The sequence below is a fragment of the Bison bison genome, unplaced genomic scaffold (genome assembly GCF_000754665.1).
Source record: "Bison bison bison isolate TAMUID 2011002044 unplaced genomic scaffold, Bison_UMD1.0 scf7180017864533, whole genome shotgun sequence".
Taxonomy (NCBI): domain Eukaryota; kingdom Metazoa; phylum Chordata; class Mammalia; order Artiodactyla; family Bovidae; genus Bison; species Bison bison.
In genome coordinates this window covers 4859693-4882342 of record NW_011495082.1, presented here as the reverse complement: position 1 = coordinate 4882342, position 22650 = coordinate 4859693, and the positions used below count along the sequence as shown (strand labels likewise).

At 37.2% G+C, this 22650-nt stretch overlaps 1 protein-coding gene across 1 annotated transcript in view; it reads right to left on the bottom strand.

Annotated features, from left to right (window-relative positions):
* GPR98 (G protein-coupled receptor 98) overlaps nt 1-22650 on the bottom strand; it is a 543192-nt gene that overhangs the window by 487911 nt on the left and 32631 nt on the right. Inside the window, exons 4-11 of the mRNA XM_010831922.1 lie at nt 21872-21967; nt 18964-19068; nt 17354-17467; nt 14961-15526; nt 14326-14596; nt 13389-13718; nt 5177-5353; nt 2830-3053 (exon numbers count right to left, since the gene is read on the bottom strand). Coding sequence (XP_010830224.1) covers nt 2830-3053; nt 5177-5353; nt 13389-13718; nt 14326-14596; nt 14961-15526; nt 17354-17467; nt 18964-19068; nt 21872-21967 — 1883 coding nt within the window. The remainder of the gene's footprint in view (nt 1-2829; nt 3054-5176; nt 5354-13388; nt 13719-14325; nt 14597-14960; nt 15527-17353; nt 17468-18963; nt 19069-21871; nt 21968-22650) is intronic.

The window sequence follows — 22650 nt, the reverse complement described above, 5'->3', positions numbered from 1 at the left end:
CTCCGCACACTGGGTTCTTTGCTATTCACAAATGCCAGCAAGAGGTTCGGCAGTTCCCACTTAGGGAAGATGACCCCATGGCCAGCCAGCATGTCAAGACCCATTGAAGACATTCCTTTCCAGGCCCGCTCCAAGGCGCTAGAGCCTGCCAAGCACTGTGCGTGCTCACAAAACCCCAGCAGCTGAGCAAATTTCATTCAGCCTGACTTATAATTACTTAGTAGTTTTAATTAGGTTTCAAAAAAAAATAATAAAAAAACCCACAGCCTCAGATCTGAAGCCAGTTATTCTTGGAAAGAATAAAAAGTCTTATCAGCAGAGAAATATATACCTTTCATCGGTTGCACAGGAATATACTTAAGAAAGCAAAAGATATCACTGTATCTTCTAATTATGACAAATATTACTTAAATATAACTTTCTATCAGGAAATATAAACACTTTTTCAGATTTCCAATGTGCTGCATTTTTAAACAGCCTTGAGAAACATGTCAGAGTATATAGTCCCTAGTGTTTCACTTTTCAAGTCAAATAATACCATAAATAAGGAGTTATATATTCTACATATGTCTCAAATTTTCCTGAAATTAACTGGCATAATAAAGTTGTTTCTGATCTGGAGAGAACTTAAAAATATTTTTAATTAGTATGGTATTAAAAGCATCATAAATCATTCAGTACTAGGGCAACTTTTATCTCTATTTAACAGAAATATACCAAATTTCCATTTGAATTTTACATTAAAAGAAAATCACAAATGATATCAGAATAAAGTGTTTTCTTGCAATATTTTCTACAAAAGTTTTTTTTTAATTGAAGTACTGCATATAAATGATAAAAAATTCAAATAGTTCAAAAGAGTATATTTCTTGCAATATTTTACTGTAACTTACTATAATCACACTAGCATTCATTCATTCTTTTAGTTTTGTTAAAAATTTGCAAAATTGAGATGGAGGTTTTGACGAAATACCTTATTTTAATTGTGGATTTGATTGTCACGTTTATTTCAATATGTCTTAGAATACTGATTTGTAATTTGCTCACGCACATGTAGATAATACAAGTATGTGCTAGTTACTAATTGAGCTAAAAAAATTTAGTATGAATTTGAACTAATTTATTCCAGTTGAAAGAGGAATCAATAACTTCTGAAATTCTCTACCCTGTGGTTTATACTTTCTTGCGCACTACTTTAACCCACAGGAAAGAGAGAGAGAAAAAAATACTTTAAAATTATATTTAGTTAATTTCAAAGATTTATATAAGGTTAAAAATGACTATTTTGAAAGAATATGAAGAGTAGTCACTTATGAACTTGCTACACATTTAGTTCAGAGTTGAAACTCTCAAATGAATTAACAAAGTCTCTACAGATTATTGCCGCTTTGGTTTATAACTGCTGTTCATTTTTCTTTAGTTTCTTTTTAAGACAGGCCATTGATTTAATAAGCACTCAAATCTAACTTAAACAAAAAAAGGATATAAGTGAAAAAATAATAATTTTCAGTTTACATTTCATTACATTTCACTAATTTTTTATCATATGAAATATCTTTCCAAAACATTTAATGTAAAATATTTATTAAAACCATAAGTATTTAGACTCTGTGTGTGTGTGTCTGTATGTGTATGCATGCACACAGTATTTGGTTTTTGCTTTTTTGGGTTTCTTTGTTTGCCTATTTTGCTGTTGTTTTGTTTTAATTTTTATTTTAAAAAAAGAAACAACGTGGTTATGAAAGCAAACAAAATGAACAGCAGACATTCAACAGATTAGTTCCCTATATTCTGAATTTTTTCCTTTCATATAAAAATAAAAACTACTCATAAGGTTTATTAAATGTGTTTGTATTTATACAATACTATAAGAGTCTGAAAGCAAAATGTGGAGAGGATCAGGGGTTACATAAAATGATTATTACTACTTCAGTTCAGTTCAGTCGCTCAGTCGTGTCCAACTTTTTGCGACCCCATGAATCGCAGCACACCAAAGTCCTGATTAAAATAGTGCAAAATAACACCTATTGAATCACTGAATTCATCTATGAATTTTATTGTTTCTAAAACGAAAATTTTGCAAAGTCCTCAAATCACACATTAGCCTTAATATGTATCAACTTTAATTTAGAGATCTATGGTAGATAAGCTGGTTTTAATTTTAACTCAATTAAAACCACTTAAGCAAAATATTTTTTTATTTTTGGAATTTCATGAATTACTGAAAAATTCTCTTTGAGAGATCCTGATAGTTCCCTGATCTAAATCACTTACTTGAGAAATGTTAAGTAAATCCTCACTATTACTTAAAAATACCCCTTAAATGTGTATTAGTTTTTTATTCTTTGGAAAAAAAGTATTATTTAATATTTAAATTCCATATAAAAAAGAGAATTTCATTATATGAATATTAACACTTTCTTTTTACTCACTCAAAAGTTTTAATCCTCCTACTTGATAAAAATGAAGCCAGCAGAGCTATTTGCCTAACCTAACATTTTGCATTTATTACTGCCTGTTTTTTGAATATAGCAACATATTAGCTATGCTTAAGATGTATCTAATAACCTTAAATTCTCAATGTAATGTTTCTTCACAAAAATACCAGCATAACAGTTCACTATATCATAATATTTATGATCTAACCAAAAGCCATCATAAAACAGCAGTAAAGTCAGGTCAGCAGAGCATTATCTACTTAATTTTTTCTTTTTACTTTACATGGAAAAAGAATTATTCTCCATAATTTACCTGAAGAAAAGAAATAAAATTATTTCAGAGAACATGAACATATACATGTCACTGAATGCTACCTCAATGCGCTATTACCTGTCTAGAGAAAGTGTTACTGTCTCATTCATTTCCGGTATGTCATCAGCTTTGACAGTAATGTTGATTGTTGTGTCACTCTGCCCAGATAAAAACACAACAGAGCCATTAAAGGGTCCTATATCGTCCAGGGTCACTGTTTTTGAATTAAAGCCAGAGGGCTTCAAACTCCAGTAGACAGTAGCCTGGCCGTCAGTTCCATCCCGATGTAAGGGAATGCATACCTTATAAAGAGAAAAAAAACAGAACAAGTTCTTCTGAAATACATGCTCACAAACTACCTAAGCTTTTCAGTCAGTATAGACACACGCTAAATGAATGTTTAGGCACTCTGCATAGAGAAGCGAACAATTAAAATGCTATTAAAAGCACAACTGAACAAGCTTCTTTCTACACATGACAATTATAAGATTTAATTACTTCATATTAGTTTTTGCTAGTCAAATTCATCTACTAAATTTCCCCCACCCAATAATATGCCTACCCTGAGATTTGTCTTAACAAAAAGACTTCATTTTAAGAGCCAAAGAACCGTGAAAAACATAGAACAATTTAGTTAAAGAGTAAATCTCTATCAGAGAATCTCTGAAAAGAGAATTAATATCACAATACAAACTGAAAAATAAGCTTTTGCGAATAAATCTGGGAAGTACACAGTTACATCAAATGCATCCTAAAGTCATAGAGGGAAAATAAGAAAATAATAATACAAGTAAAAATAAGAAATGCTTCTAACCAAACAAATGCTGATACTCAAATCAGGGCTCTGAGTTTCCATGGGCAAGTTACTTAACCTTTCTGACCTCAATTTCCACATGTGAAATGAAGCTAGAGGTTCCCTATTTTGCAAGTTCCTGGTGAAGAGTAAAGTGTCTCTCCATAGCATGAACTAAATAAATGGAAACTATTATAATAATTCTGAAACAAATTGTATTTGGTAGTGTCATTTGAGTACAGCACACTTTCAAAATGTCTAAGAAAAGGATCATAATAAAGTTTTTTCAAGCAAAGAATATAAACAAATATTTAACAGTAGGTATGCAATTATTTTTAAGTGCCTAAAAAAGGTGTCCTCTGAGCTTTGCCCTTTAACATAGGCCATCTTGAAAAACATGGAAGATATTTTCCTCACTAACCATTCTCCTAATTTGGCTAGCAACCGTCAAGGCTGGATACTAGCAAGAAAGTAAGATTCTCAGAAAAGATTGGGAAAAAAAAGCAGCAGCAAGAAAGGGCTGGGCCCTTGAATCACCCCAAGAGAGTGGGCGTGGCCAGGCTGCAAATAGGACAAACAAAGGGAAATTCTCACTTCTGCTGTTTCCCAGGAGAAGAATACAGGTTCAGGGAGACCAACACTTTCCCTAGAAGCTCATTTCCCTCCAGGGAAAAATATGGAATGGTACATGTAGAGCTTTGTAAGATAGATGAGTAAGAACAAACCATTCTTTCAGAATGCTGAATTCAAACTGAATGCTTTTGAGGTTTTAGAAGAAAACAGTGTATTATGAAAAATACAAAAAATCAAAACCATCTTGAAAAACTGAGCTTCTCTGCCAATTCACAGAATCAAATACACAAACAAAAGAAGTTGTGGTCACCGTATTTTGACATGAGGCTTAGGTAACAAAAACAACTCTATACACATTCCTAACCTGAACCACAAATCAGTTTAAATCAAATCTAAGTGTGAGGGAACTTGAGAGGGTTTTAGGGACAGACTGTGGCTCAGGAAATGGCATGGTCAAAGGTCAGAGTGGTCTCTAGACAGATGGCAGGAAAATTCAACCAGGTGGCAGGCAGGGAGAGGTGCCATATGCGTGAACATGCTAGTGTGTGTGTGTGTATCCAGAAATATTCATATATATAAATTTTATATATATATATATATAATTCCTAAGATTTTATATCCCCTACTTTATCACCACGACTTTCACCACCAAACATAGGACACCACCCCAATCCTGCCCAAGGCAAGTATGAGGAATGCTTGGAAATGGAAAAAGTCAAGGATTCTTGTGGTACATATGATTTGGCTAATTAAAAAAAAAAAATTGTGTTGGGCTATTACTTTATCAAATGTCACAAGCACTAGCTGAAAACAGCCTCATCATACTATCCTTCTTTTCCTGTAAGCAATTAATTCTAATTTTATTCTATCAAATATGGAAAAACATGAAAAAAATCACACATCCATCAATTACTTTATGTCAAATTACAAACTGAAGGCTTGCTATAAACGGTGAAGTTTTTCAAGATCTGTTAACCCTAATTAACCTGACTCCCCCTCAAAAAAAAAGTCTCTATCTCAAACTCAATATGCCCCATCAATAAGAAAAAGTCTACTTACCACTTCAGCAGCAAAATCTTCTGGCTCATGCAAAATGATTGGAAGATTGCTAATAAAGCCAATTTCTCCATTTGCAATGTCTGGAGTAACCACCAAAGAAATATTTTGGATTTCCCCAAATCTAGGACTTATAGGTGGGATTGGGGGAACTATATTCACCAACTCCACAGCTTCCAACTGTAATAAACAGATAGAAAAACACCATACAAAATGAAAAGAAAAGAAATTTTTAAGAAAAATTTTAAAGTCTCAATTGAATGAAAAGACAAACATGGGTAGAGGCCACCAATAATCTGGCAACTTCCATCTCCTTCATTCATTATCCTGACTCAACCTCCTGCACTGGCCTCTTAACCTCTTCCTGCTTCTCAATTATGATTATTCCCAGGGTTCTTCCTGAGACCTTTATCTTAAAACTCCACTCCCTAAAAACCTCTGGATCTCTCCTTCAAAATTCCAGATCTTTATAACTGCCACTGAATATGACATAAATGTTGCAGACACCTTACAGGATAGAATGTGCACAAAAGAAACCACCATCTCTGCTCCATGTTACACGGTTTTCCCCAGTACCACCATCCACTTTTCCTCCTTGCTGCCTGTACCCACCTACCCTGATTTAAAGCCAAACATCAGCGAGTTGCCCACACCTGCCTCCTCCCTTCCACTGAACCACATCTCCAATCAAATCATTCACTCCTCCTCTCTGCCAGAGAAAACTCACTATCAGAAGACCATTCACAACTCCAATTGTGACTTAATATGTCTTTATGTTTAAAGAAATGCATCATGTGTCCCTGTGATTAATGAACTTGACCGTCACTGTAACTTTCAAAGTTTTTCCTCATGTAAAATCGCCTCTAACCATCTCAAAAATCAAAATGCGCTTGCTTTTAAAAACTAGTTAAATATCCCTCTCCCCTAGTAAAATTTCCTTGGATTCTCCAGCCCTCTTTCTTCTATCTCTTCCTCGACTTCTACTACTACCCTCACTAAACTGAGAAATTCACTTTAAATTTCACATATTGCTTGCTTATCATCATTTCCCATGTTCCAGACTTTTACTTCCCAACAGGACTACAGAACTTTTGTGGATCTGTGTCCTTCTCAATATTTTCCTGAAACATGACATAGACCTGTAAGTGCAGCAGCTACACAATAAATGTGTTGATTTACCCCTACAACACAAAATGAACTCTCTACGAATCCTGATACATCAAAATCTTCAACTTTCGAAAACCCGACTTATCAATCCTCACAGTGTTCACGTGACTGCAGGAATAGACAGTCATTATACGACTGCAAAAAGCATAGAGATTTTAAGTTAAAAAGCAACTGTAAACTTAGTGGAGCAGTATGGATCTCTCCCTCTCCAGAGCCCTCTGTTAGGCTTTAATGTGGATACGAAGCCACTACGTAACCAGCAGTAGATCCTGGTGATTGACATTGGTTTTCCCCTCGTGGACAAGGACTAAACTGATCCTGCACATATGCTCACATTTTCTGATGAACAGTGCTACATTTATAAGGGCAAAAGTAAATGCTTTTTAAATGTAACACACTTTGCTTTGAAAATCATATACAGGAGAAGAATACCCAAAGTCCCATAATTGGTAAATATTCACTTCACTTGAGTAAAAGAAAAAAAAAAAAGAAATCAAACTAATTTTGCCAAATATTGGTATGTAGACTGAATCAAGTAAAATAAAACATTCAGTTCTTCGGAATACTGCATTTACTTAATAAAATAAATGAAATGTGGAAATAAATAGTTAAAACCACATAACTGTTATTCTTCTACAGAAAAATAATATACATATATATGTATTTATTTTTAAAGATAGCACAAAAATTTAAAAATAAAAATACATATTTGACTGGCATATAAAGTGCACACTGGTTAGAGGCAAAGACTAAAAACACAATGGTCCTGTGTGAGTCAGAACGTGTTTGTGAATGAACCCTCTCATCCCTATATATTCACAGAGTCAAACTGATAACACTGTTGAAAACATCAAGGGGGAAAAAAACCAACATATTTTACTTCGAAACTTCTCAAAAAGGAGAAAATTCATATTCTACTTAAATTTATCAAAACAGTTACAGAACTAATTCTAAACATAATATTTTTAAAAACTAGGAAGAAAGAAGATATAGAAGGCCATGAAATGAGCTGATCAAAAGCAAAAATGCTAATTTTCCATGGCTTACTTCCTAGTCTCCAAGCCTTTTTTGTCTGGGTTCCTTAAGCATCTGCTAAATCAGACTACTCCATTCATAGTTGTTCTTTGCTTTCAGACAGTTTGCAAGGGGGACAGCACATTAGTAACCCCATGCCTGCCAAAAGCTGTATCCCAGACTAATGTATTTAGCTGAGAGGGTCACTAAAGAATAAGAAGCTCATGTCTCTGATTCTCCTTTCTTCAGTTTCATTCAGATTTCCATGCAGTCTGATGCCTCCTATTCTAAAGTTGCTCATCCATTATGTACTATACAAACTACACAACCTTTTACTTCCAACCAGCCTTCCAGAGCCAACAGCTGTTCTGAACCTTAAGGAACTGTGTTAGTGACTAATAATGCCCTTTCTTCCTAAAGTGTTAAAATGACCGTCTGCACTATAAGACCTTTCTTATTCAACTGAATATAGAAATAGATAAAAATTGAGTCTGGAATTAGTACAAACAGATTTCTAACCCACAATCACCAAAATTCTGATATTCTTCAAGTTTCTCCTTACTTTTCGAGTATTATCAAAAATAAACTCTGTCATGTTCATATTTCCTCTTCGGTCACTCAGTCATGTCTGACTCTTTGCAACCTCATGGACTGCAGCATGCTAGGCCTCCCTGTCCTTCACTATCTCCCAGAGCTTGCTCAAAATCATGTCTACTGAGTCAGTGATGCCATCTAACCATCTCGTCCTCTGTCACCTCCTTCTCCTCCTGCCCTCAATCTTTCCCAGCATCCAGGTCTTTTCTAATGAGTCAGTTCTTCACATCAGGTGGCCAAAGTACTGGAGTTTCAGCTTAAGCATCAGTCCTTCCAACAAATATTCAGGACTGATTTCCTTGAGGATTGACTGGTTTGATCTCCTTGCAGTCCAAGAGACTCTCAAGAGTCTTATCCAACACCACAGTTCAGAAGCATCAATTCTTTGGCACTCAGCCTTCTTTATGGTCCAACTCTCACATCCATACATCACTATTGGAAGAATAATAGCTTTGACCTTTGTCAACAAAGTAATGTCTCTGCTTTGTAATACACTGTCTAGGTTTGTCATAGCTTTTCTTCCAAGGCGCAAGCATCTTTTAACTTTATGGCTGCAGTCACCATCTGCAGTGATTTTGGAGCCCAAGAAAATAAAGTCTGTCACTGTTTCCATTGTTTCCCCATCTATTTGCCATGAAGTGATGGGTCCAGATGCTATGATCTTCGTTTTTTGAATGCTGAGTTTTAAGCCAGCTTTTTCACTGGTCATGTTCATATAGAAGGCTGAAATAAAATCACTAGAGTAATTCTGACCAGTTGAAGATTTTTAATAGAGTTTTGTTTACATAGGGATTCTGCAGCCACGTGGATAGAGATATTGGATGTCTTCAGAGGCTAAAAGTTCAATATAAAGGTGACTAACACTGGCATAAATATAGGGTGTCTCTTGTTCTTCAGTCGCTTAGTCACGTCCAACTCCCCATGGACTGCAACAAGCCAGGCTTCCTGTGCTTCACTATCTCCCGGAGTTTGCTCAAACTCATGTCCGTTGAGTCAGTGATGCCATCCAACCATCTCATCCTCTGTCACCCTCTTCTTCTCCTGCCCTCAACCCTTCCTAGCCACAGTAAAAACTGGTTTTGAGGCAGCGTAAGAAAACAAATCAGAAATGGAAAACAGAAAAGTTCTCTACAATTCAAAATCAATACTCTGCATCATCAATTCTCAATCTCGGGTCACGTCAATCAATTAATCAATTCTTGGGCCACGTCACTGCAACTACTATAGGAATTCCAGGGCTCCATGAAAGCAAAATCAACTGTGTAAAATCCTGCCTTCATTTCACTTGTTTTAGTAATTTCTTTCTCATATGAGTTTTGACCTAGCCAAGATTGGAGACAAAGGGAGAACTGAATACTGAGATTCTAGGGACCAAAAAACCTTAAACATACATGCTAAGAATTGAATGCTTGTATCCCCACCCCTAGAATTCATACGTTGAAACCCTTATGCCCAGTATGATGGTATTTGAAGATGGGACCTTTGGGAGGCAGCCAGATTGTAAGAGTAGAACCCTCATGATGAGGTTTGTGCCCTTATAAGGAGAAACACCAAAGAATCTGGATCCTGTCTCTCTGCACCACGTGAGCACTCAGCAAAAAGAAATCATTTCTGCACACCAGGAAGGGGATTCTCCCCAAGAGTCTGATCTCACACCTCCCAGCCTCCAGAAGTGAGCAGAGTAAATGCCTGATGTTTAAGCCACGGCCCCGTCTGTGGCAATCTTTACAACAGCCTGAACTGACCAAGACAATGTCTACTAATGAGAATGCTCTGAATCCAAAGGACACCAACAGCAGAGAAGGCAAAGGAGTGCCCCTGGTGGGCTAGTGGGTAAACATCCGCCTGCCAGTGCAGAGGATACGGATTCAATCCCTGGTCTGGGAAGATCTCACATGGCATGGGGCAACTAAGCCCGTGTGCCACAACTATTGAGCCTGTGCTGTAGAGCCAAGGAACCGCAACTACGGAAGCCGGTGAGCCTGTGCTCAGTAACAGGAGAAGCCACCACGAGAAGCCCGTGCACCGCAGATACAGAGTAGCCCCCGGCCACCGCAACTAGAGAAAGCCCACGGAAAGTGAAAGCGAAGTCGCTCGGTCGTGTCCGACTGTTTGCGACCCCCATGGACTGTAGCCTACCAAGCTCCTCCGTCCGTGGGATTTTCCAGGCAAGAGAACTGGAGTGGGATGCCACTTCCTTCTCTAGGGGATATTCCCAACCCAGGGATCGAACCCGGGTCTCCCACATTGTAGGCAGACACTTTTACCACCTAAGCCACCAGGGAAAGCCCATGCACAGCTACAAAAACCCAGCGCAGTCATAAATAAATAAAGTTATGACATGTTTTTCAGAAGGCCAAACTTAAAGCTTTTTAAAATTTTCTAAGTATACCTCTAAATGTGCTCTGGCAGCCGTATTCTCGGAGAAGACAATGGCACCCCACGCCAGTACTCTTGCCTGGAAAATCCCATGGACGGAGGAGCCTGGTGGGTCGCTAAGAGTTGGACATGACTGAGCGACTTCACTTTCACTTTTCACTTTCACGCATTGGAGAAGGAAATGGCAACCCACTCCAGTGTTCTTGCCTGGAGAATCCCAGGGATGGGGGAGCCTGGTGGGCTGCCGTCTATGGGGTCACACAGAGACACGATTGAAGTGACTTAGCAGCAGCAGCAGCGGTATTCTAATTGCCTTAACTTCTTGCTCAACAGGGCCAGGACCATGGGCTTGACCACTTGCTCAATTTCTCTTCAGGGATTCAGATCCACCACTGTCTGGCCATTCATCTCACAAGAGCATTCCCCCAGTGGCAGGGGGAACAGAAACAACTGTGAGTGATACCATGTGCTGTTCACCCATCATCCCAAGAAGAGAAATTCAAGGGTCCTCTAAAAAGTGGGTTATCCTCATAGACAGAAGGGTGCCTCATATAATAATTTACTCATTATGAGGAGACACAACAGAATAACAGAAATAACAATAAAGATGAAATACAGATCTCCCACCACTAGGGACAAAGCCTTGGGATACTGACAAAAGGTCTCCCTGTACATATCACAAAAAGTCATCCCTACATACTGACAAATCGTATACCCCTTAACAGAGCACTCACTAGACACCTCCACTGCTGCTGCTAAGTCACTTCAGTCGTGTCCGACTCTGTGCGACCCCATAGACGGCAGCCCACCAGGCTCCCCCGTGCCTGGGATTCTCCAGGCAAGAACACTGGAGTGGGTTGCCATTTCCTTCTCCAATGCATGAAAGTGAAAACTGAAAGTGAAGTCGCTCAGTCATGTCTGACTCTTCGCGACCCCATGGACTGCAGCCTACCAGGCTCCTCTGTCCGTAGGATTTTCCAGGCAAGAGTACTGGAGTGGGGTGCCATTGCCTTCTCCAAGACACCTTCACTAGGAGTCCTCAATTAATGCACAAACCATACAAGCACGAGAAGTAGACCAGCTCAAAAAAAAAAAAAAAAAGACAAAAAAAAAATCTTCAGAATAAAATGGCCCAACCCATCAACTGCTAAGCAAGTTATGACACAGCCATGAGAAATTCAGAATGCCAAGAAGATTTTTTTTTTTAAGTTTTCAGAGATAAAGAGCAAGTTAATCTAAAGGCAAATGATTTCTTCTCCTCAAACTTCTCATTAGCTACTCTGGAAGCTAAAAGAGAATACCTTTCAAGTTCTTAAGAAGAAATTATTTTAATCTAGAAATTCCTATAAGCCAGGAATCAATGTATGAAGTTTCACTGAGCTCAAAGGTTCAAGAAGTTTACCTGGCACATACGTTTTCTGCTCATGTATTTGAGGATACATATGTTACAACAAAACTAAAACACAATCCAAGAAATAAGACACAAGAAATCAAGAAAATTAAGGAGTTAGTAAAACAGTCACAAGCACCACGTGAAAAGCAAGTTGGAGAAAGCAGCTGGCACAGCTAAATTCAGCATTCAACACAAGTAAGACAGCTTAGAAGGACTGATACTGAAAACCCAATACTTTGGCCACGTGATGTGAAGAGCCAACTCATTCGAAAAGACCCTGATGCTGGGAAAGACTGAGGGCAGGCGGAGAAGGGGGCAACAGAGGATGAGATGGTTGGATGGCATCATCAACTCAATGGACGTGAATTTGAGCAAACTCCAGGAGATAGTGAAGGACAGGGAAGCCTGGCCTGCTGCAGTCCATGGGGTCACAAAGAACTGGATACAGTTTATCGATTGCACAAAAAAGACAGCTGGATGGAAGAACTAATTTGGTAAGAATGGCATATAAAAGGGGGCAGTCAGAAACTCCAGAGAAAGCAATAATAAACTATAAAACAAAGCTAGGGAAAAATATGAAACAAACTTAAATATCCCATGGTTCAAAGAAACTGACAAAATATGAGATTTCATTTCATATATACTTCAGTTAGCAAAATGTATGATAACAGATTATACATTCCTTCCTTATTGCTCTATTCATACTATCTGATTCTGCTTGAAATTTAGAAATTTAGTTACATAATCAAAATTTGATAAGCACCCTTTATTACTTTCTAATTTTCAAAATCAATCAATAGCAACCATATGGAAAATACAACTATAGTATTGTGAGTACAGATATATCAAACTTGGCAATAAAAACAATGCTTTGGTTTGGACTTCCCCAGCGGTCCAGCAGTTAAGACTCCACACTTCCACTGCAGGCAGCATGGGTGTGATCCATGGTCAGGGAACTAAGATTCCGCATGCCAAGCCATATGGCTAAAAAACTTAAATTAAAAAAATGTTTAAATAATGCTTTGGTTAATAAAAGTTAAGAAATAAAAGAAATAAGATATAAAAATGTTATGAGAGCTTTATTTCTTATTAAGTAATAAAAGTCCAAAGACTCTACCTATGTTAACAGATTTTTTTGGTATACTGTTTAAAAGTATCTACACAATTTTCTGTCATATTGCTTTTTTCATTTCTGAACGCCTTCCCTGCTATATCCATCATGAAAAAAGTATTTATTCTACAATCCAAATTTCTATGTCACATTTTCCCAAATCAACTCAAAAGAATGACAGACCTCTCACTGGCTCTCTCCCGGCCCTCCCCTACTCACAGTTCATGAATAACTCCATTAAATTATGAATTATACTGACCTACCTTTCATGTCTGATCTGCTTTTATTATTGGATAATTAAAACACTGACCTTAGTATGTCTGATCTGCTTTTATTATCTCATAATTAAAGCACTGATCTTAGTATAACCCTTGTTTTATTCATCCTTATACACCTGAGGGGCAGACGGTTTCTCTTTAGATTCCCTACATAACTTGCAGTAAGCAACAGAATCCAAAATATAAATAAGGATAAAATAATGACTAATTAACTCTCTCACTCAGGTAAGGATACTTGTTGCTGAACCAAAGTTGAGATTATTTTAATCATTAAAGTACCTGTACTAAAAAGTGGGCCCCATTTTGAAGGAATGCATCATTTCTTATTGGCAATTTTATAGTGACTTGGGTTTTCTGTTCTGGAAAAATGAGACTGCTTCTCTTGGATATATTTAAGATGCCATCTTTCGCTCGCAAAGGGTCCACAGCTCCAGCAGGAATATAAAGTGCAGAATAAAATATCTTCACATCTCCTTTAGTTCCTCCCAGTCTTGTAAGACTCAAGGATAAACATCGTTCACCTGGGCTACTTTCAATCTTCTGGTTTTCCACAGGAAAAAATGTTATTAGGCCATAAACATCATCACTATCCTGAATGTAGAACAAAAGCTGCAGATAAAGGAATAAAACATTAAAGAGCAAAATTCTCACATCTGAGATCACCAAACTGTTTATTTTCTAGGCTATTTTGAATTATAACGTGTAATTCTGTATCATATCTAAAAATGATTACTCATATAAGTAACAGAGTAAAAGAGGAATTGGGCTTCCCAGGTGGCTCAGTCGTAAAGAATCTGCCTGCTGATGCAGGAGATGCACGTTCGATCCCTGAGCTGGAAAGATCCCAACTGAGTTGAGAGCAGGAAATTGCAAGCCACTCCAGTATTCTTGCCTGGGAAATCCCACAGACAGAGGAGACTGGCAGGCTACGGTCTATGGGGTCGCAAAAGAGTCGGACACAACTTAGCAACTGAACAACTACAAAAAGAAGATGAATTAAAAATACATTTGAAAACTTTGTGGAATTTTTTTTAAGAACAAACTTTTTATTTACAGATGGGACAAACCTTCCGCAAGGGAATTAACCACCACTTCCAAAACCCATGCTCTTCCTTTCGTATCAAACTAAACATGTATAAGATGTGTATGATCAAATTCTTTGTCTGTTCGAGAGCACAGAAGTATTTCTACAAGCAAAGCGTAGCAAGAGATCTACCTCCGCTGGTTCGCTCACTTCTGCACCTCCTCGTATCGTATGAGGTAGAATCTGAAGTAGGTAAGCTTCTGCCTCTTCTGGAAGATCATCATTAACGACAGTGAGAGGAATTGATGCCAACATCTGCCCTTGTGCAAAATGCAGAACTCCAGATCTTGGCCTGATATCTGTCGTTACTGGTGAGGGATCACTGCTATTGCGTGTCAGCACCCAGTTCACGGAAACATTTCCATGAGTGCCACCATTTCTAACCACTGTAATTTCTTCAAATCTGGAAGAAATATGATATGGTCACATAATACACTCTTTTTCCCCTGAAATGGGTATTTTCAACATCAAGTTGGCCACTAGCCACTGGTAAGCAGAATCCAAACCATAAAGAATGACTGCTTTTAATATGAAGGAGTAGGTATGAAGATAGGCCCTAGGAAACTACCGTAACATGAATTAGCTTGCATATTTAAATATGTATTTTAAGTATCACTCCCCAAATAAGAAAGAAAACAGTGAAACCACGGTCAAGGAAATTACACATATCCTTAACAGTTCAGCACTGTGTCCAACACCACTAATATCAAATCTTGGAGTAATATACTAAATAACTGCAGCAATAGAAGGTTTAAGATAAATCCTACCTTGTTGTTGTATCTTCGTCAATTATAACTGGCCTTTCAAACAAGACACTGTTGAACGAGAGGACGCCGTAAGGTTTGTCGTTTGGCTTAATGGTGACCTGCACAACAGAAGGGCCGAACAGCACAGCATCTCCCCGTAAAGTATCTTTTAGTAACACAACTTGAAACGATTCGGCAATCTCTGGTATGGCATCATCCACTATTTGAAATTTCAGGTGTGATTCATAAATAAAAGGTGGAAAAACAATAGTTGTGTTTGGCTGGAGATCAATGAAGTCTAAATTTTGCTGGGCATGTGCTGTTGAATTCCCAGTTATGATAACATAACTGATAGAAACTTCACAGTCATCAGATCCAATCAGATTTCCACTGTCATCTTTTCCACGAACCACTGGAATTGTGAGTATGTGGTCTTCCTCAGGTACCAAATAAACATTCTGAATGAATCTCACAGGACTATCATTTTTCTTAACGATGATCTCCACTGAGCTCCTGGAGGTATTGATCTCAGCTCCTCCTTCCACACTTTTCAGTTGAATCAAAAATATTTCATCATTTTCTGGTACCTGTCAGAGAAATACAAGCAATGGCAAAACATCAATAGCTAACACACCTGCAAAACACAAGTGTAAAAAGTACTTATATTTCAATGCAATTACACAGCAATTTTAAAAAAATCTTTAACTGAAAGGAGCAGATAAGGAGGGTTGTTCACTGTCTATTTACTAAACTATTTTCCAAAGGTAAATAACATATTTTAGATAAAGCAATGATACGAATAAGAAATGAAGTATCAGCATAATGACTTTCAACCTTGATCAATCTCTAGAGAACTAAAGATCTGACAGAAAAACAAGTTCTTATTAGTTTCATCAGGTGTGCAGGATCAGAAGCAACATTCGAGGTCTCATACTATTTATGAATTTGGTAGACTACAATAAACATCACACACGAATTGTTAGTTTTTTGATCATATCAATTATTCTTGCTTCTAAGCAGCTCCTATCTCAAGATTTAACCATGATATCAATTATATGATTTTCAAAATACATATCATGTATCTCTGGAAAATAAGCTATAAGAGTCACTTTAGGCAAAATGATGACACTGTTAAAATTAAACTTTTTTTTTAACTACACAGAAATCCCAGGGATAATCTCTACTGTGCTATTTGAATTTTTACTTCACTATAAATGAATGAAAGTGAAATAATATATACTTTTGCCTCCATCAATAGAAATAGAAAAAGTAAAGCTATTTATCTCAAAAAAGAAAATGCAGTGGTTTGACTGAAGATCTTTTTCCTTCAAACTTTATTGAAGAATAAAAATATATAACTAATATATTTATGGGTACAATATGATGATTTGATATACATATACATTGTGATCACAAAGATCAAGATACTAACAAATCCATCACCTCACACAGTTAATTCTATGTGTGTATGTGTGGAGAGAATGCCTAAGCCCTACTCTCAGTAACTTTGAAGTATAGAATACTATATTATTAACCATAGTCTTTCAAACTTACAATTAAAATGTGTATTAATCACTGCCCCCAAACTATAACCTGCTCAATGTTCCAGGTTCTAAAAACAAACGGGTTTCGCTAGCTTTCATAACCAGTGAGCTAGAGCTATCAGCGCTATTCAATATCTCACTTTTTCAAGAGAAATACTCTTTTCCAATAATGTCTTCTAATTCATCTTTTTTGGGATTTGTTGTGATTTCGTTTCATGATTTTTTTGTGGGAGGGTAGAGGGATAAATTCCCAGCTATCCCTTTTCTTCTGGTATTACTGCTAAGGTTATTGTATTAAAAGGCATGTTTTCTTTTGGTTAGCTCATAAGAAACATCCCTGTATATACTGTACAAATTCATTCTTTTCTAGCTATGTCATATATTTCAATCCTTGGTAGCTTCACTGTGAAATTGAAAATAACAAAAGCCTTCCTAGGAATGTGAACATTTAAAACATCCAAACAAATAAATATCAATTGCAACAGAATTTTCTTTCCTTTTATAGTAATACATTTATGCTGGGTAAGTAACACTATACCTTCTCAAAAGTGCAATGACTAGCAAAATCAATCACCAAGGTTTACAAAATGCTGAAATGCTTGTATTGAGTGTGGCTGTCAGTCACATTCAAGTTCATCGCCTTTCAGATTTACAACTTAATGTGAATTAAATAAGGTAGATATTAACGATCTATTCCAAAATAGGCATTAACAGCTATGGCATATCTGGCTGCAGTACATTACCTTATATATGACTGTGCTCTTGAATAATTTCAAATACTGAACACAACTTAATACTTGACATAATACTCTCTAACATGACTATAATACAGAGAGCCCTTGTTCCTTTTGAGCATTTAACACATCCTACCTCATCATCAAGTACTGTCAAGTTATAAACTTCTGTTGCTTTGCCTGCAGGAAAAGTGATATTTCCTTTAACTGGACTTAAATCTTCTTCAGGTGGATTTGGGCCACCCTCTACCTGCAAAAAAACATGGTGCCATCAATAAACATAAAACATTTCATTAGAGTAAGAAAGCATTACTGTGATATAAACTGGCAAACTTACTTTAAAATGTTTTGCAAGAAGAATGACACTAACCTGTATTAAGTCTGCCCTTTTAATTAATGGAGTCAAGGCCCATAATATAATTACAGATCTTGACTATAATTAAACTACAAGGGCTTCCCTGGGGGCTCAGCGAAGAAAGAATCTGCCTGCAATGTGGGAGACCCAGGTTCAATCTCACTGTTCTTGCCTGGAGAATTCATTCTATGGACACAGAAGTCTGGTGGGCTACAGTCCATAGGGTCACAGAGAGTTGAACATGATTGAAGCAACTTAGCACACACGCAGATTAAACGACATGGTTTCTAAGAGTTTTCTCTTTTCTCAACGATAATATTAAGCCTGAGGAAAAAAATTATAAAACTTTTTCTTGAGCAGAATGCATTCAAAATTATTATATTCTCTGAAGTAACGGAATCAAATACCAGTTCTACCCCTGGTGCTGTAACCTTGGATGAGGTATTTTTAACAACCCTGTGTGGCTGTTTCCCCATCTTTAAAATGAGGAAATAAGGTCCACTTACTAGGCTAGATGTAAATATTTAATAAAATCATATTCCTTTCAAAAAGTTTTATTAAGTACTCTGTGTCTGACCTCTTTTAGGTACTAAGGATATAGCAGAGAACAAAGCAAGCTTTCTACCCACCAGGACCTGACATTTAATGAAAGGGAACAAATGGAAGATAAATAAATGCGTGGCGGATGATGGTGAGGACTATGGAAAAAAACATTTTAAATGGCATGAGGGACACTGAGTCCTGGGAAGAGCTACAGTTCACGTGCAGCAATAATCAGTGTAAAGCACTTACACCAGGGCTGAGCGATGTTAAGTGCTCCACGAACGTTAGCTGTAATCATTTCAACAGAACAAAAGGCTCACGATTCGACAAAATAACTTCAGACATTCACAGAGAGTTGAAAACACTATAACCTGATGATGCCTTATCATTTCTGCAGCCAATTTTTATCCAGTTTTTGGAATGTGACTGCTGTTACCACCATCCATTAAGTGTATTTTTTTAAATGGAGAATGTATATAGGGAAGACTACATATTAGATAATTTTATGTAAGCCTAAGGAACCCACGAGCATTTTAAAATTTTATATCCTTAAAGAGATCTGTCATAAATGTTCTATGAATTTTGTAGAATTATTGTTATTAATTTGTGGTTTATTATTATCCTGTATCTAAAATAATCTGTTGTGTTTCATGGAAGCATAGTATATTCCAAGCAGCAAGGAAAACAGTTTTATATTAAACATGAAGTTTACCAGGTGATGAAAGCATTCTATTTCATTTTCATTAAACAGCATATTTATTATACCAAGGACCTTGATTTTTTAAATTGCAGGGATCTAGTATGAGTTCTAAGCATTACCATTTAAAATGATTTCACAGTAAACTTACCTCAAAAGTCACAGTCACCATCCCATAGGTTCCTTTTTCTCTGATGAGAGTAAGAGGCACAGATTCATTTCTGCCTCTGGGTTCACTCACTGTGATTGAGAAAGGCTATTGGGAGAGCAAAGACCATCAGGTGCTGATCAACCAGAGGCAGGAGCTCGTACAAACTGTTACTACCTTAGAAATCCTAATTTTCCACAGACAAATCCATCTACTTTGTGCTCTCAAGAATGTGGGGTCTCCTCACCTTCACCAACTATAGCTTAATAAGGCTTAGAAGGTTCAAATAATTGTATGAGGAGAACATAAAACTAGTCAGGCAAAAGATGGAGGTTCTTGCCCTGCTTCTGCCAACAACGAGCTGTTCTACTAAGGAATCTTAAAGGTTACCTAATTGAAAGGTGATGAATTCAAAGGCTCCCAGGGGACCAGGAGGTCACAGGAATGAGTTGTGCCTCCAGACCCGGGCAGTTCACTGGGACTGTGGCTCAGCCTTGCTCTCAAACATGGTTTCTTCCTCATCAGTCAGCTTGCCACTGAAAACAGGTAGCTGCTAATGAGATCCAACCAGTCCATCCTAAAGGAGATCAGTCCTGGGTGTGCATTGGAAGGACTAATGCTGAAGCTGACACTCCAATACTTTGGCCACCTGCTGGGAAGAACTGACTCACTTGAAAGGACCCTGATGTTAGGAAAGATTGAGGGCAGGAGGAGAAGGAGACGACAGAGAATGAGATGGTTGGATGGCATCACCAACTCAATGGACATGGGTTTGGGTGGACTCCGGGAGTTGGTGGTGGACAGGGAGGCCTGGCGTGCTGCGGTTCATGGGGTCGCAAAGAGTCAGATACAACTGAGCGACTGAACTGAACTGAATGAATTTTTTCAAGACATGATCACTGAGGAGAAGCAAGAGCCAGGACTTCAAGTGTTGGAAAGTGTTGGCATAGCCAGTTGAAATTCAGGGTAGAAGAGGTGAGTGGCCAGGTACAGGCCAGCCAAGGCAGCAGGTGACCCCTAGGTCTCAGTATCCCCATCCATCACCAGGGGTAGGAATGCCTGTCTCAAAGGGTTCTGATGAGGTTGCAATGAGATAATTCACGCCTAAGTGCTTATCCTAGTCCAGGACACGCAGTGAGGGCCAGCAAAGGTTGGCTATAATTATTATCACCATCTCCGTTACCTTCATCATCGATACAATCATCATCCAGTCTGGAAACCAAAGTCAGACTAGATACTTTAGGAAACCAAAGTACTGACTGCAAGCTCATCAGTTACTTAGTTCAATTTTAATCACAGAGGGCAGGTACCCAGGCAGAGACTGCTGGGCAGCCATGAGACCACAACAGTTGGGAACTTGGGACCAATGCTAGAGACCGGGATTCATTCTGATGTTAAACTAACCAGTATGAGGTTGGGGATAAAGAGTTGGGAGTGAGTTTTGTAAAGGCAGTGGGGAGAAAAATCAAGCAATTAAGGGAGCCTGTTTCATAATTAACTAATAATTCCCTATCATTCAAAAAGAAGTGATTTGATTAATTAACTTTTGTAAATGCTATAATAAGGGAGGTTACAAAATGTCTACTACATTGGCATGATCCACATATCCTTTTTAATAAGGATACTGCAACTCTAAAGATCATATTATCTATAGCTCACCTTGTTTCAAAGACAATTTAAGGTGCTAGGAAAATGACATACATCAATTGAAGGAGTTACCCAAATTGGAATATAGATAACAAGATGGGAGGGTCACATCATCTTTTAGTAATGATAATCAGTAGCATATTCAAAAGACTCTAAAAACCAGGAACCTTATTGTAGAGTAAAATGTAGTTGCAATATATCATTCCACTTAACACAAATTCTGTTTTTATTTCGGAGCTGAATACGATTTTTATCAGGGAGGGATTCTAAAGACAAAACCCTCTGAACATAGGACTAACCAGGGACACATGAATTTAGTGATAAGGGAGGGAAAAAATGAACTTTTGAGCAAAACTAAGAGGGATGACATGGAGCTTTAACCTTCAAGAAATACTAATTAATAGGAAAATCTCCAAGTAGAGAATAATTATAGAATTTTTAAGAGCTATAATGTCTGCTATTCAATTTAAGCTTACTATAGGGTTTGTTTGTTTTTTTTCAGTGATCTTTCAATGTATTTCTCTTGTCTCAAGTCACTCCAAACTTTCAGAGGAGGCTAACAGACAATGCTTTTTTTAAGTGGCAGTTGGGGATATCAAGCAAAAGGAACTGAGTTACAACATCTGTTATAGACTGACTGTCCGTGCCTCCTCAAAATTCATGTTCATATCCTAACCTCCAATGTGATGTTATTGGAAGCTGGGGCCTTTGGGAGGGGAGTAGGTCATGAAGGCAGAACCGTTATGAATGAGACTAGTATTTTTATAAAAGAGACACCCAAGAGTTCTCTTGCCCCTTCTACCACATGGAAACACAGCAAAAAGAGAACTGTCTATGAACCAGAAGGGCCCACACCAAACCCCAAATCTGCTGATGCCCAGATTTTGGACTTGTCAGCCTCTGTAACTGTAAGAAATAAATTTCTGTTGTTATTAAACCACCCAGTCTATGTACTAATACTCTTTATAGCAGATTGAACTAAGACAACATCCAAGTTAGAGAACAAATGAAGCAGGCGGAATGATCAGCAGAAAGAGATTAGGGCGAGAGATGACCATGATTGTACAGGCCTCCTCACTTCTAAGTAATCTTAGATAAAACAGAAGGACAGTCTACAGAATGTGGAATATGGATGAATTGAGCAAATCTTATGTACACATACAGGATGTTTACACAGGATGATACTAGGTAACATAAAAAGCTATCCAAAAATTTAATAAACTATTATCCAGCAATCACAAGATAAATCAAATTATAACCATACCATATTAAAGGAAATAATCCCAAATGCATTGTCATTTGATAATATTGTCACAGTAACAGTCCTGGGCCATCCAAGCCTCACGTTTGCTGAAGGTTTCTAAAACAAAAGCCAAAAAATAAATTAACACATTAAACAAGAGTAAAACAATTATTTTAATAGCATTTCAGTCTTTAAGTAATCATTCAGAAAATGAATTAAAATACAAGTATGTGACTAAGATAATATATTCAAACTAAGTCAACATGGTGAAGTCCCAAAAAAGAACTCTTCAAAAGAGTTTTTAAAACCATTAATCACTGTTAAAATATAAATTGTTGTAATTCTAAATCATTACTGGCTAGTAATATATTCTAATTACTTAAATTTCATGACTAATATTGAGTTGGCCAAAAAGTTCTTTCAGGTTTTTCTGTGACACAATATAACAGAGAATTAAGTGACTATGAAATTGGGTTCAAACATGACTCTTTTCTTATACTATAGAAGGTGCTAGAACTTAAAGAATTAGTTTTTCTATCAGTTGTAGAGTCAAAATAAAGTTAAAACAGTACAACAGTGTTTCTAATAAGTATGGGAAGAGTGTGCTACAACATTTTTATTGATATTTAATAGCACCATAAAGGATTATGAGAAAAGTTTTTTACAAAAGCAAAACGTGATTGCTTCCAGTACCAATTTCATAAAAATTTTAATCATACCAACACAATTCTTCTAAAAAAAAAAACTTTTAATCCACTGGAGAAAAATTAACTAGAGCAGTGTTAGCCATCATTGCCTCA